Genomic DNA, 14,878 nt, shown 5'->3' on the forward strand with positions numbered 1-14,878 from the left:
TATTAATGTTGAATAAAATTGTTAAAAAAATTGGAGGGCGTTATGCTTCGTAACAGCCTCTGATAATAGCCTGGTTATTATAGAGTTGTTAATTTGTCTGGTATCATATCGATTATAAGGAAATAATAGATGAGTGAAATATGAAACATTTTATTTACGTCGTAGGCGGAGATAGAGAGGCAATAAAAAGTAATCTGATTAATTATGTATTAGATCCGAATAGACTGCGGCTGCTGAATACAGGCGTACGTAAAACGACGCTCAATTTTGTCTCTAGCATGTGACATTTAAATTAATAGGTGAGAGGCTTAGGAAAAGTAAACACAAACAATTTTTTACATTGTGGTGACCGAATTTAAATCCATATTTGAATAATTTGAATTTGAAAGAAAACATTCAATCAAAAATCTTTAAACACAGGCAACCAAATATGCATGTAGTGCCCAAGCCCCAAGGTAGTTCTGCATGTTTTAGTTAAAGGGCGGCTTGGTAGAGACAGAGGACGGCATGGCGGAGAGGCAGTCTGAATGTGTTTTTGTGAATCTAAAAACACGTGGTAAGAGCTAGTTTAAATTAATTGGTTTGGTAGTTAATAACGACAATCAATCGTAATTTCTATGATGACACAGCTTTCCCCAAACCGCACGGCTAATTCTTGAAATTTTTAATTAAAAAAAAAAAAACATGCGACCTTTCAACGCGGAACACGTGCTGTAAATTTGTTTTATTGTTTGTAATTTCACCAATCAAGTTATTTTTTGTTAATTGTCAGCTAGTGCAAACACAATTTAACAATTAGGATTATTTAAATAAACCACTTGCCAGAAGATTTCATGAAATTCACTTAGTCAGGAAAACACCTTTATTGTTTAATTACCAATAGGTTTCTGGATGCATATATGTAAGTGTTACATTATAACACTTCTTAATTCTTCACACAAGATTGCTAATAGTTCATTTACGGCTGTTAAATAAAATTCATTATATTGCGAACTGGCGGGGGGTTAAAAGAATTTTTCCCTTAGGCGGTTATCATCGTTATTATCGTCGTTATCATGATCATATCACTGAGGCATGTCCTCACCACGTTAAAGATTGATTACTTCATCGAGGGATGTCCTCGCAACGCTAGAGATTGATAACATCAACGAGGCTTATTCCTCCCACCGCTAAAATATACATCATCGAGGTATTCCCTCCCAACGATAAAGAAAAATTACATCACCGAGACGCTTTTTCCTCGCAACGATGATTGGATATTTTTGTATCTCTTCATTATGTGTTTTGTTGGGGTAACAAGTTCGCGGTATTTTAAACTCTCTAATAAGTAAATTGTTTTTTTTTAAGTAACCAATCACTTAGATCATGACATAATTTAACATAATGTAAACTCTTTGTTTGAATCGTTGATAAAGTGTGGCAAGTATTAGTATCATGTAAGTTTTGTTAACTTTGCAATTTTTCACCTCATACAATATTTCTCTATCTCATAATTTTAACTTCAGTAATTTTTTTTGGTGTATAATTTAAATTGTAGTAAAAAGTAAAAGTTTTACTTCACACCAGATCTTTTTTAGTTTTTATAAATCTTTGCTAGCTTTTTGATCACGTAAATATTTTGTTGATTAATACTTCAATCATATAAATTGTCCGATCTCCAATCTTAATCTCAGATAAGAATTCTTTGCTGTTTAAAAATTTCACGAGAGTGTATGGCGAATTTAAATGTTGTTTATTGCTCCCTTCAAATTACTTAACACTTGTTCAGTTGTTGTTAATATCAGAGTCATAAGGAATTGAACATTTAAAAAAATGGAACTGAGGTTAAATAACACCGAAACACGTAGCAGAAGCGCAGGGCGCGGCTGCTAGTGGTGGCTAGCGGGATTTGTCGCGTCATCTGCACAAGGGGTGCAGGCTTTGTATAGAGTCAGTGGGAAAGATCTGGACGACGTGAAGCTGTCAGCTTATTTATAGCCCTTGACATTCCAACCAACAGTTTTCAACCGAAACGGTCTGAATTGCGCGGTACGTCTCTTCGTTAGATAGAGGGGTGCTGAGCGATAGGTTTGCCCATAGCACCGTCCCGGGGGAGACCAGCCGGAACCGGTAGCCCCAAACTCGGCTTGTGCTAGAACGCCCCAGGGGTACTTTTGTTGTGCTCCTGTTAACTGCCGTAATTTTAAAGTCTGACGCCACACGCCCGTAATAACTTGTGTATTTGCATCCAATTATTTTAATTCAGATTTTGCTTTGTTTTATTAAATTTGTGATATTCAAGAATTTGCATTGATTCCAAACAGATGTATATGATTCTGCGTTTGTTCGTTTTTCATATGTGTATGTCTGTCAATTCGCGAGCGTCTTTTCTTTCATATTTTAAGGTGTTTCATTTGAAATGTAATATGTCCGTGAATATACCTAGGGGGTTTTGGGACTGAGGAGTGAATACGAGATGGCAAGTCCGTGTCGCCTTCCCTCGCACCTTCTTTCCTCCTAGAGAGGGGGCGCAATTTTTTTGCCCCCTCCCAAAAATTGTGTCTATTATTTCTTGCGCTCTCGACACATACGCAGCGTATGCTCACTTGTATGAAAGAACGGCTTCCCGCCATTAAAAAAAAACACACACAACGTAGGTTTCCATTTTGTTAGACGATCACAGCCAAGGCCAAAATTTGAATTTTTGAATTTTTCGCGGGCCTTTCAAACGTTTTCAAGGTCAATTTAAGGCGGGAAGTTTGGGTTACCACAACACAACAGCAGATTTGTTCTAGAACCTGGAACAAATTTCGGGGATTTCAAAATATCTTTCAACTAACTGCAATTTCGAAAGACAATGTAATTTATTTTGAGAAAAACAGGGGTCGAATGTTCATCCAAAAAACCAAGCACTATTTTTAACAGACTATTTGACAAGGCTGTATTTATTGCAACCCTACTAATAATGTTAAAAAAATACACTAATTGCATCAAACTTTTAATATATTTATTTTAACATCGTCTTAAAAATAAAAAGCTAAAGCGTAGATAAAAACATGCACAAAGAATTATCTCTTCACTTATTAATCGCTTGGTGTTGAGTGGTTAAGTGCATGTGCAAAATAAAAATGTTCGGTTCCGTAAGTATAAATCCTGTCTTCAATCAAAGGCTGCTATTTTTTTTTCTTTAAGATAAATTCCAAGAAATACTTCGACAGATTTATACCCGATAGAATAAATACTGACATAGATTTAATGAGAAGCAGTGACGCCGCTGGGTTGCTAAATAGTCCAGATGTTCAAAGTAAGTTGAATTTATTAATTACGCCAAAGTGCGATACCACCACGGCAATTTTCAAAATCTCTAGGAACACTTTACCTCCGTTAGAAGCCAAAGTTTTAAACTTTTTCGCCCGAAAAAAAAAATCATTGAATAGTGTTTCCACTCAGTGGAATGAAACGTGGCCAGTGAAACTACGCAGAAAACCAGTCATCGTCCACCTGAAATGATCCTAGATACGCCACAATTTGACTCACATCTATGTTAAGTAGTAAATTTTTGTGGTTTTGAAAGAAATGACAGTCATTGTAGGTCATCATTTTGCCGACTGGAGTAGCCAAAATTGGCTAGCTACAATTTTTGAAAACGAAGTGCACATGTGGTATCCAGATACAGGCTGTCGTAGAGCGACAACTAACACAGGACAAGGAGTTCAACATTGCGTTAAATGGGCACCCGATGGCAGCAAATTTGCTGTTGGTTTATTTCCTAATAGGATCGGTATTTGGTGTATCTTCAGGAATAAAGTAAGAATGCATTTGTTATTCTAATTTATCAAAACCTTTTTTTATTTTATCAAAATTTCGATTGTTTGCAGCAAATACATGAAAACCATTGCTGCTTGCATTTCTGCGAAATATTTTGCCTAGAATGGCTAGATAACAAGATGTTAGTAGCGGGATACAGTAAAGGCATTTTAAGTATTTATACATCCGAATTAAATCTTTTAAAAAGAGTCTGCTGTTTTCCAAAATGCAGTATCACTAACATTGCTGTTTCCTGTGATAAAAGATTTTTGCTACAAGCAGTATGAATAAGACGGTCATTAATGGTGTGGAAAACCACACAATGACCGTCTTATTCATATTGCTTGTAGCAATAAATTTTTTATCACAGAAAACAGCAATGTTTTAATGGTGAACAGTCGTTCCATGTCTGAAATCTTTTTCAGACATTGGACGACTGTTCACCATTACAAGCGAATCAATAGTTCGAGTGAGTTAACTTTCAAGATAGAAGCTTTTGTTTACATTGTGCTCTTTTTGTAGGCTTTGTCATGGCACCATGGAAAGAGCTCATTGCTTGCTTGTGGATGTACTGATGAAGCTTCAGCAGTTGTAACTATATGGAATATTTTGTAAAAAAAAATGGTATTTAATTTATGTTTCAGCTTCTGTAAGTGCGGATAAGAATTTATGTATATGGAATTTTTTTGGTAATCCTAGCATAGAAATAAAGCAAACACAAGACAACTCCAGACCCTCAAATTTGCTTTATCTTTGCATTAGATAGACATTTCAATCTGTTCCTTTTAGTGTTGAAGGTTTTTATATTTTGTTATCTGTTTACATTTTTTAACATTTGTCGAAAAAACGCTTTCTCTTTATATATTTTACTGTTTAGATATTTCTATAAAAAGATTATTATTACATTATACAAATACACTACATACGTGCTAATATAAACATTATTTTAATTAGGTCTTGTTTTATTTTTGCGTGTAATGTGGAAGGAATGAGTTTTTAATGGAAGATTCTTAAAATTAAAATTTTATACATAGTCACACACATGGAGGATATTTTATTAGAATGGACACCGAAATATTTTTCGCTTTGAACCAACTTTGTACTGGGTAAATTAAAATCACAAAATTTGAAATTTTACTACAAATTTTGGAGACATGCAACGATGAATAATAATCATTAATTCAATAATAGGGGAATTAAGAATTAGGAAGAAAATAAACTGTATATAATACTGTTACGTTGTTCCATGATTTAAAAATAGCCGTTGGTAAAACTCAACAATTTATTTCTTAGTAACTCAAATTTACACGACTAATTACCGACGTACCGAAGCGAGTTATGGGATTAGTTCGTAACAATACATATAAGGACTCCCACCATAACTATTCACGATTCTAAATGTTAACATTTAGCATGAAAGAACGCAACTTTGTCAAATCATATTATGTAAAAAGAAAATTCTGTAAAAACAATTCAAGAACTAAGAGCACCTTTCAACATTCGCAATAATTTTTTTGCAAGAAAAACACTTCATATTTGAGATAAATAACAGAAGCTTTGAGTTGACCATTTTTAAAACAGACTAAACTTGATTCTTTTTTTTTGAGTAATTATTTTTGGACGGATTTCTTGAATTAATGCTATGCCAACTCTAGAAAAATGTGAATTTACTTTGATATGTCGGTCAGGTCAAACCACATCTCAACTGCTAAAAATTTGCTGATCTTGGTTATGTCACTTCTTCCATATATTTCTTCCCGAGCGTAAGCTAAGGAAGGATAGTAATCGAGTCCATCAGGCGACCCGCTACTTTTATTTTCTCGACGTGCCATGATTCCTATAATACGAAAACATTGATCTCTCGTTTGCGTCAGTTTGTCTGTCTGCCGTCTGCCGTCTGCCGTTCTAAATAGCAGACCAAATGTTGTCAAATTTTATATTAGAAATGTCGTGTAGATGATAAAACTCTGACCAAAATTTGTCTCATCTCTACTACTAATGTGATGATGCCATTTTCAAAATTTACAATAGTAAGTGTTGTTTAAATTTTATAAAATAACATACACCTCCACTTGTAGTTTATGAGCCCTATTGAGTTTTTCCCCTTCCCAACCAGATTTTTGTAAAAAACAAATCAAAATTTTGTAACATCTTAGAATGTAACTTTAAAATTGCGAAGCGGAATGTTCTGAAACACTGCAATCGTTATAGAATGCTTATACATAATTGATTTTGAGTCGCCTCTGCTAATACACGCGGCCACGTGAGTAAACTGTTTCGTTATTTTATTGAGAATATAATTCATGAATCACATGACCCCATTTCTTCCAATAGAATTTGTTCATGCCCTTAGTTACATGTCTATCACAGCGATAATAATTTTATTGCCTTATTGTGGTCTGTTGCTATCTAAATTTAAAAACTGTCAAATTGACAAATTTTAAAATTTCGTAAATTTCTTTGTCTTTTATGGCTTGCCAACGTTGGGGGCAAGCTCAAAACGACAAAATCAATTCTGTTATCAAAAAATGTGTTCATTTATTATATTCTCATGTTGAATATAACTCGTGATATGATTAATAATCGAAGATATGGCTCGTGAAACCGAAGCAGCACATTCAACTCGTGCTTCGCACTCGTTGAATCTGCAGCTCGGTTTCACTCGAAATATTATCGATAATAATCAAGGCGCGGAATTGTGTTTCATACGCTCGATCCAGTGCTGTCGCGGCGATAGTTTGATTACAAATATATTTTTCTTTTGGACTATATCAACATAATATAACATTTCAAGATCACAAATCTGTGGTCATGTGTTTGAAAAATTAAAATGGGCATCGAGTATTTTTATTTGAAGTAATATAGTAATATAGAAGTAGTTTTTTAACAAGCTGTAAACACTCCAAGCGACGCTCTGGCTACGACCTTGTGGACCAGATCAAAGCGTCCCCGCTACTCGCCGTAAAACACACCTTGCTTCAACTGGGGAATTGCATCCGTAAGATATTTTTCCGCCCAGTGATAATAATCATATCACTTGTTATATTATAACTGATTATATCAATATTCCAGACGACCGAATTGACTTTCCCGAAAATTTGGGAATACAGTACTTTTATTTTTAGTATTACACTACATCTATCCAAACTGATATACGTGTCCTTGCAAAAATGTTGATATCGTCATTGCAATTTTTTTTAAATTGCCCCGCTGCAAAAATGTAATGAGAAAAAAAACAAAATTGGTCTAAAGAGTTTAGACAGTACTTCCCTCGCTGTCGAAAACTTGACGACTGCATGCCTATTGTGTTTTTTTTTCTCATTACATTTTTGTAGTGGGAATTTAAAAAAAAATTGTGATGACGTCATCAACATTTTTGCAAGGACACGTATATCAGTTGGGATAGATGTAGTGTAATACTAAGAATAAAATTATTGTATTCCCAAATTTTCGGGAAAATGAATTGGGTCGTTTTGAATATTGATTTCTTATAATCAATAAAATAACGAAACAATTTACTCACGTATACGGCGTCGGTGTGTAATATCTAGAGAGCGGATTTCTGTCGGGCTAGGCAAGGCCAAACTCGGTACGGCTCGTACGGGATACGAATTCATTGCGGTTGCGGGCTGCACTTCGTTTATTTGAGATTAGAATAACGCTGTTTCGTTGCACTCTGCTGTTAATTCCCGTTCTCATTTACTTAGCCGTTAGATTAATAAATCGTTAATTATATTTATGGAATTAGTACCCATTAAACGTGACGTAGTCCGACAAAAATCCGCTGTCTAGTAATATGAAAGGCAACTGAAAATCGTTTATGTATAAGCATTCTTAATTTAAGATGACAAGCGTAACAGCATACGTGAGAGTCAAACAGAGAAACTGTAAACAAAACGACCATCGGTTTTATTGCTTCGACTTCCGCTTATTATATAAAACATTGGGTTTTATTTTAATTCTTGACGGGAAATTCACAATTGGTTGATTATAAACATGTCTATTCCACATTCGCGGAACCAAGTGAGCGCATAAAACAAATGCAGGTCTGTAATGTTAAAGTCGATGTAAATAAGTGTGCTACCCTTATGTTTCAACCGAGTTTTTCCTTTAACAAATTTTGTGTCTACCAAATTGGGTTGGTTGGGGTGTAATACTAATAAGTGTTGCCTTTAATTTAATCAATAAAATAAATTGACTTCATTAATTTTTTTGAACCACCTCTTAAGAAAATCTAAAAAATATGAATGGAATGATAAATCACAAGTACAAACTCATCATATTTTTTGCATTTTAGATAGGATTTATTCAGCAAAATTTAAGGGTGACGTCATCAATTTTTTTAGGAGGGATGAACAAATACATTTTGAACAAAAGTTTACCATGCTTATAATAACTTTAAAATATTCCCAAGATTTCAAAGCATTCGGTTTTGTAATTCCTGATTAAATCGATAAAATAAATTCACGCCTTCATTAATTTTTTTGAGTCACCCTGCATATGCAAATCCAAAAATATGAATGGAATGATAAATCACAAGTACAGACTCATCATATTTCGTACATTTTAGATACGATTTATTCGGCAAACTTTTGAGCTGACGTCATCAGTTTTTTGTAGAAGATAACCAAATATATTTTGACTAAAAATTTATTATGCTCTTTATAACCTTAAAACATCTGCAAGATTTCAAAGCATTCGGTTTTGTAGTTCCTGATTAAATCAATAAAATAAATTTACGCATTCATTAATTTTTTTGAGTCACCCTGTATATGCAAATTGAAAAAATTTGAATGGAATGATAAATCACAAGAAGAGACTCACCATATTTTGTACATTTTAGATAGGATTTATTCAGCAAAATTTTGTGGTGACGTCATAAATTTTTTAGGGGGGACGACCAAATACATTTTGATCAAAAATTTACCATGCTTATGATAGTTTTAAAATATCTTCAAGATTTCGAAGCATTCGGTTTTGTAGTTCCTGAGTAAATCAGTAAAATAAATTTACGCTTTCATTTATTTTCTTGAATCACCCTGTATATGCAAATCCAAAAAATATGAATGGAGTGATAGATCACAAGTACAGACTCATCATATTTTGTACATTTTAGATATGATTTATTCGGCAAATTTTCGAGCTGACGTCATCAAGTTTTTGGCGGGGATAAGCAAATATATTTTGCCTAAACATTTATTATGCTCTTTATAACCTTAAAACATCTGCAAGATTTCAAAGCATTCGGTTTTGTAGTTTCTGAGTAAATCAGTAAAATAAATTTACGCATTCATTATTTTTTTTGAGTCACCCTGTATATGCAAATCCAAAAAATATGATAGAGTGATAGATCACAAGTACAGACTCATTATATTTTGTACATTTTAGATATGATTTATTCCACAAACTTTTGAGCTGACGTCATCAAGTTTTTGGAGGGGATAAGCAAATATTTTTTGACTAAAGATTTATGATGCTCTTTATAGCCTTAAAACATCTGCAACATTTCAAAGCATTCTGGTTAGCAGATTAAAAATTAAATTTCAAAATGTTGTTTTATAATTTTGATTTTTTTTCCAAAAATCTGGACGTTTCGGGTGAAAAGTCGATTCAGAGTTGTAAACTACATGTGTAGGACTATGTTATTTTATACAATTGAAAACCCATTTACTATGTAGAATTTTGAAGTGACGTCATCGCATTAGTGGTGGGGATGATTAGACAAATTTTGGTTAGCGTTTTACCATTTACATGATATTCTTAATATAAGTACAAAATTTCACAACAATCGGTCGAGTACTTTCGGAGATTATCTGTCTAATAAAAATCCGGGACGGCAGACGGACAGACGGACAGACGGACAGACGGACAGACGGACAGACGGACGGACAGACGGACGGACAGACGGACAGACGGACAGACAGACGGAAATGGGAGACCTATTTCTTCGTCTTCTAGGGGTCATGAAAGATCGAGAAAACGTAAAAGTAGAGAGTCGGCCGACGGACTCGATTACAGTACTTCCTTTGCTTACGCTCGGGAAGTAATAATAGGCATGCAGTCGTCATATTTCCGACAGCGAGGGAAGTACTGTCTCAACTCTTTGGACCAATTTTTTATTTCCCGAGCGTAAGCGAAGAGTACGAAGCAATAAATCTCCCGTTTCCGTCTGTCTGTCTGTCTGTCCGTCCGTCTCCCCGTCTCCCCGTCTGCCGTCCCGATTTTTATTAGACAGATAATCTCCGAAAGTACTGGGCAGGTAGATGTCAAATTTTGTGTTTATATTAGGAATATGATGTAGATGGTAAAACGCTCACCAAAATTTGTCTAGTCATCCCCACCAATAATGTGACGTCAGTTCAAAATTGTACATAGTAAATGGGTTTTAAATTGTATAAAATAAGATAGTCCTATATATGTAGTTAGTTTATGACTTCGAATTGAGTTTTTAGCCGAAACGTTCAGATTTTTAAATTACAAAACAACATTTTGGAATTTCATTTTGAATCTGCAAAACCGAATGCTTTGGAATCTTGCAGATGTTTTGCAGTTATGATAAGCATGATAACTGTTTAATCAAAATATATTTACTCAAGGGTCATGAAACGTCGAGAAAACCTAAAACTAGCTATTCGTCCGATGGATTCGATTACAATACTTCCTTCGCTTACACTCGGGAAGTGAAAATAGCTACCAAGAATTTGGGACGAATTCACAACAGAAAATTTATTATTATTATTATTATTATTATTAATATTATTATTATACTTTGAGCTGAGGCAGTGCCTATTAAGTTCACGATTTTACTAAAACAGAGAAATACAAATTGTAATCAGCGTAATGTACAATGGCGACAATTTATTATCTTCTGTTAATGTAGCTTTGCTTTGAATGTGTTGATACTACGAGAATTAATAGCGTTTGCGGGTAGGGCATTCCAGGCAGTAAATACTCGATTACTTAAAAAGTTTTCCCGGATCTTGCTTTTGTACTGATTATGACGCAATTTTAAGCTGTGACCACGAAGACGTTCGTCACTGTTGATGTTAAATAAAGGTGACAAGTCGACCCCAAGATAACCTTTCAAAATTTTAAATGTCCAGACTAAATCGTTTCTGGATCGTCTTTCCGACAGAGTGCAAAGTGCTAGTTCTTGGAGCCTCTGAGAATACGGAAGGTTATGTAGGCTAGCGACCGTTTTGGTTGCGCGTCTTTGAGCTCGCTCTAATAATTCAATGTCTTTTTGTAAGAAAGGACACCAGACAACAGATGCGTATTCCAACTGAGGTCTAACATAAGATTTATACAATGTCAGAAATGACTCCTTCGATAGACTTTGGAAGGCTTTTCGAAGCAGATACATCGTAATGTTTGTTTTTTTAACAGTTTTTAAAGAGTGGTGCGACCATTTGAGGTCGCTTTGAATCGTGATACCAAGGTCTACATACTTATCAACAGCTTTGATGAGATCGTTGCCAATACGATAGTTTAAACATGGATTTTTTGCACCCAGATGAAGAATGACGCACTTTTCTTTGTTAATAGGAATTAGCCACAGATCGCACCATTGTAGCACAGTATTTAGGTCTTCGATTAGGATATTATAACTACTATTGGGATAGTTAAAAATTTTAAGATCATCCGCATAAAAGGCATGATCTGATTTTAGAAGACGACTTAAATCAGATATATAAAGAACAAATAAAACAGGCCCTAGGACGGATCCCTGAGGAACTCCGGATTTTACAGCATAATTATTGGACAATGAATCACCAACTCTGACGTAAAAGACACGTTCAGATAGGAAAGCGGATATCCATTTCAAGAGATTACCCTTAATACCTAACTCTCTCAGTTTGTGTATTAGCCTTCGATGAGGAACTTTGTCGAATGCCTTTTGAAAATCTATATAAACAATATCAACGGAATCACCACGGTCAATAGCTTTGGTCCATTTATCTAAACAGTATAAAAGGCATGTCTCAGTGGAACGACCAGGGAGAAAGCCATGTTGTTCGTCAGGTACTATACCTTCATGAATAGCAAAATGAATTATTCTTTTACACAAAATTCGTTCCATTAATTTATAGCAAACTGCAGTCAAACTTATAGGACGATAGTTTTTTCGGTCAGTTTTGTCACCTTTTTTAAAAATGGGTGTGACAGAAGATGTTAACCAGTCGGACGGTAAAGAAGTTGAAAGTAAAGACTGGGACATTATGTGAGCAAGAGGCTTGGCTAATTGCAGAGCATATTTTTTTAAGAAAGAACCACAGATATTATCAGGACCAGGGGCACTATGTTCAGAAAGGTTCAATAGCTCACAATAAACTATGGCTTCATTTATTTCTATAGTATCAAGATACGATGATGTCGGAGGAGAATTAGGTAGATTTTGAGAGTCTTCACTGGTATATGTACTGGCAAAAAATTCTGCTAGTATTTCAGCCGATTCAGAGTTGGATTTAGAACAATGACCATCGTTGTTTTTTACAGTAGGCAAAGAAATTTTCGAACACAGTTTGCGTTTAGTATATTTATACACTGCTTTTGGTCCTCTGTTCAACAAGGAATTTTCATAAATTTGTCTGGCCTTATTTAAATCTTTGCTTAGTATATTGGCAAAACTGCGGTGCAACTCAAAATCTTCTGTTTTCTTTGTCAGTTTATATTTTTTCCACAATTTTCTTTTATACTTAACCCTTCGCAGTAAATCCCCTGAAATCCAAGGTTTTGTACTATTCGACTGCTTGACTTTCGTCTTACTGTTGTTAGCAACTACACTATGTATTGTGTTTTTGAATACATTCCACAAAGTGTTTACTTCAGAAATAGAGTAAAAGGCTTCCCAGTTGAGGTGGTCCATGACAAAAGAAACTTGATTATGGTCGATTATTTTGTATAACTCTTTTCTGTGTTTTGAAGCTGTGACTAGAGTTATCTGGATATTAGATTCTATTACTGCATGATCAGAAATGCCTATTGGAGAGGAAATGTTAATATGAGAAAGAAGAGTAGTATCATTAATTAGAATTAAGTCTAAGAGTGACGGGGTATTACCAAGTCTAAATCGAGTGGGTTCGTGCACTAGTTGATTATAATTAGAGTCAAGATACATTTCTACAAAGAGTGAATTCGTATTATTACCTTCTGGTATATATGTAATGGGCCATTTAATATCTGGCAGATTAAAATCTCCACAGACAATTAAGCAACTATAATAATCGGAAATTCTCTTAAGTTCATTAATTAGTAGTATATCATCTGCCAGTGAGGTGGTGGGTGAACGATATATACAACCTACACAAAAAGAAACTGTTTTAAAAGATATACAGAGAAACAAACACTCAATAGTAGATGAGGTAATATTATGATGCATTTCAGAAATTCTAAAATTATGAAAATCAATTTTGTTTAGTAAAATACATACTCCACCTCCATTTCCTTTTCGATCACAACGATAGATATGATAATCAGGCAAGTCAATTAACTTATTACCAATTGATTCATTTAACCATGTCTCGGATATAGCTAAACATGAAGTTCTGTTATTCTGTAAATATAAATTTAGGGAGTTTAATTTTGCCATTATTGATGCGATATTTGTGTATGCAAAGGAAAATTGTTTTAATTCAGTTACAGTTTCAGTTTCATTAGGTGAGGGCTCACCTGGGGTATTAGTATTCGAAGCATTTATATATTCCAGTACACATGTTGATGAGTTTGTAAGTAATTGCTATTGCCGTAGGAAATTTTCTTTTTTAAATTGATCTACTGCAGCTTGATATACAGGACATCTGTTGTCCCATGCGGCATGATTTGTGTTGTGCTGAGTGTCACTATCTTTTGTTGCTTTTTTACAGTTGAAGCAATTGAGAGTTTGAGCTTTACATTCAGATACAGAATGTTCTAACCCGCACTTCGGACAAGATTTTGGCTGCCGACAGTTTCTTGGAGAGTGATTGAAGCCGTTGCAGTTGAAGCAGCGAACAATATCAATTGCGTCGTAAGCATAACAGTAGTCGTACCCAATGAATATTCCTCCAGCTTTCATGATGAGATCGTATGTAGATTGATCGATTTGTAACACAGCTTGGTATACTTTGAAATCCTTTTTTGTCGGCCACTGTTTTAGTAGCTTACATTCAGGATGGTAGTTCAATGAGAAACTCTTACTTTTCACAGAATGTTCGAGAAAATTGATTAGTTCAATTTCGGGGTATTCCTGAGGTAGCCCGACAATTTTAATTCTGGGTTGCACACCTTTAATTTCGTGGATTTCATAGTTAGCTCCTAATTTATCAGTAGCACGTTTTTTAAAACGATCGTTTTCTTCCTTAGAAGGAAAACCTATCAGGACTCCACCACTTTGCGTATTTTTAATTTTCGTGAAGGATAACTGGGACTCCAAGGGATTTATGTTGTCTCTAATGTCGGACTTAGTAAGAGTTGTAGTTTGTATGATATTTTTTGGCTTAATGATGACTGCCGGTTGAGTTTTGTCTTTCAGGATTTTCGAATATGATGGGACAGTTGCACTATCCATCTCAGATTGATGTAACATTCGTATCTTTTCATCAGCGATCTTATTAAAATCAGTTTTCAGTGTATCAAACACACTATTTAAGCTATTTAACATTTCAGAGTGTTTGTCCTCAAGAAGTTTGTTTAAACCTGTGTGGTCAAGATAGAAACATTTTCGGACACAATCGCTGCACTTCCACGATAAACCGGGTACCGAATTTAAATATTTCATAACCGCAGTAGTGATGTCAACACATTGGGAATGAAAACGCTTGTTGCAGATGCCGCTGCAAGATACAGACGGTGCCTTACCATCAATAACTGCAAGGCACGTACCACAAGGAGTAACCATTTTCTAAAGCAAGCTGAACTCACTTGTTTTTCTTTCGAAATAAATTAATTCTCCGCATTTGCCCACCGCTAAAAAGCGAGGTAAAAATGAGCGATAGCTCACCACACGGCGTCCGTGGGTGTAGATAACACCGTTATCTCCGAGCAGAAAAAGAAAATACCGCTTTGATCTTATAATTAGACAATTTAGAAAAATTACTGTCTTACCACGCAATAC

General features: G+C 34.8%; 1 protein-coding gene across 1 annotated transcript; it reads left to right on the plus strand.

The window, feature by feature from the left end:
• The first annotated feature begins 3,049 nt into the window (after positions 1–3,049).
• On the plus strand, positions 3,050–4,630 carry LOC135144766 (uncharacterized). The gene is made up of 6 exons (XM_064076840.1): positions 3,050–3,119; positions 3,172–3,283; positions 3,348–3,522; positions 3,572–3,786; positions 4,309–4,377; positions 4,431–4,630. Exons 3-6 carry the CDS (start codon positions 3,486–3,488, stop codon positions 4,437–4,439), a joined length of 330 nt encoding a protein of 109 aa, XP_063932910.1. The 5' UTR covers positions 3,050–3,119; positions 3,172–3,283; positions 3,348–3,485; the 3' UTR covers positions 4,440–4,630.
• The last annotated feature ends 10,248 nt before the right edge of the window (positions 4,631–14,878 follow it).

Source organism: Zophobas morio, unplaced genomic scaffold (genome assembly GCF_036711695.1).
Source record: "Zophobas morio isolate AGI-343-1 ecotype UQ-CSIRO unplaced genomic scaffold, CSIRO_AGI_Zmor_V1 ptg000108l, whole genome shotgun sequence".
NCBI classification, from domain to species: domain Eukaryota; kingdom Metazoa; phylum Arthropoda; class Insecta; order Coleoptera; family Tenebrionidae; genus Zophobas; species Zophobas morio.

Bases quoted from the DNA above. Each gene is read 5' to 3' on its own strand.
- LOC135144766 (XM_064076840.1), top strand. From the start codon at position 3,486: ATGATCCTAGATACGCCACAATTTGACTCACATCTAT. The intron at 3,523-3,571 runs GTTAAGTAGTAA...CAGTCATTGTAG, and splicing joins ACAATTTGACTCACATCTAT to GTCATCATTTTGCCGACTGG. The intron at 3,787-4,308 runs GTAAGAATGCAT...CTCTTTTTGTAG, and splicing joins GGTGTATCTTCAGGAATAAA to GCTTTGTCATGGCACCATGG.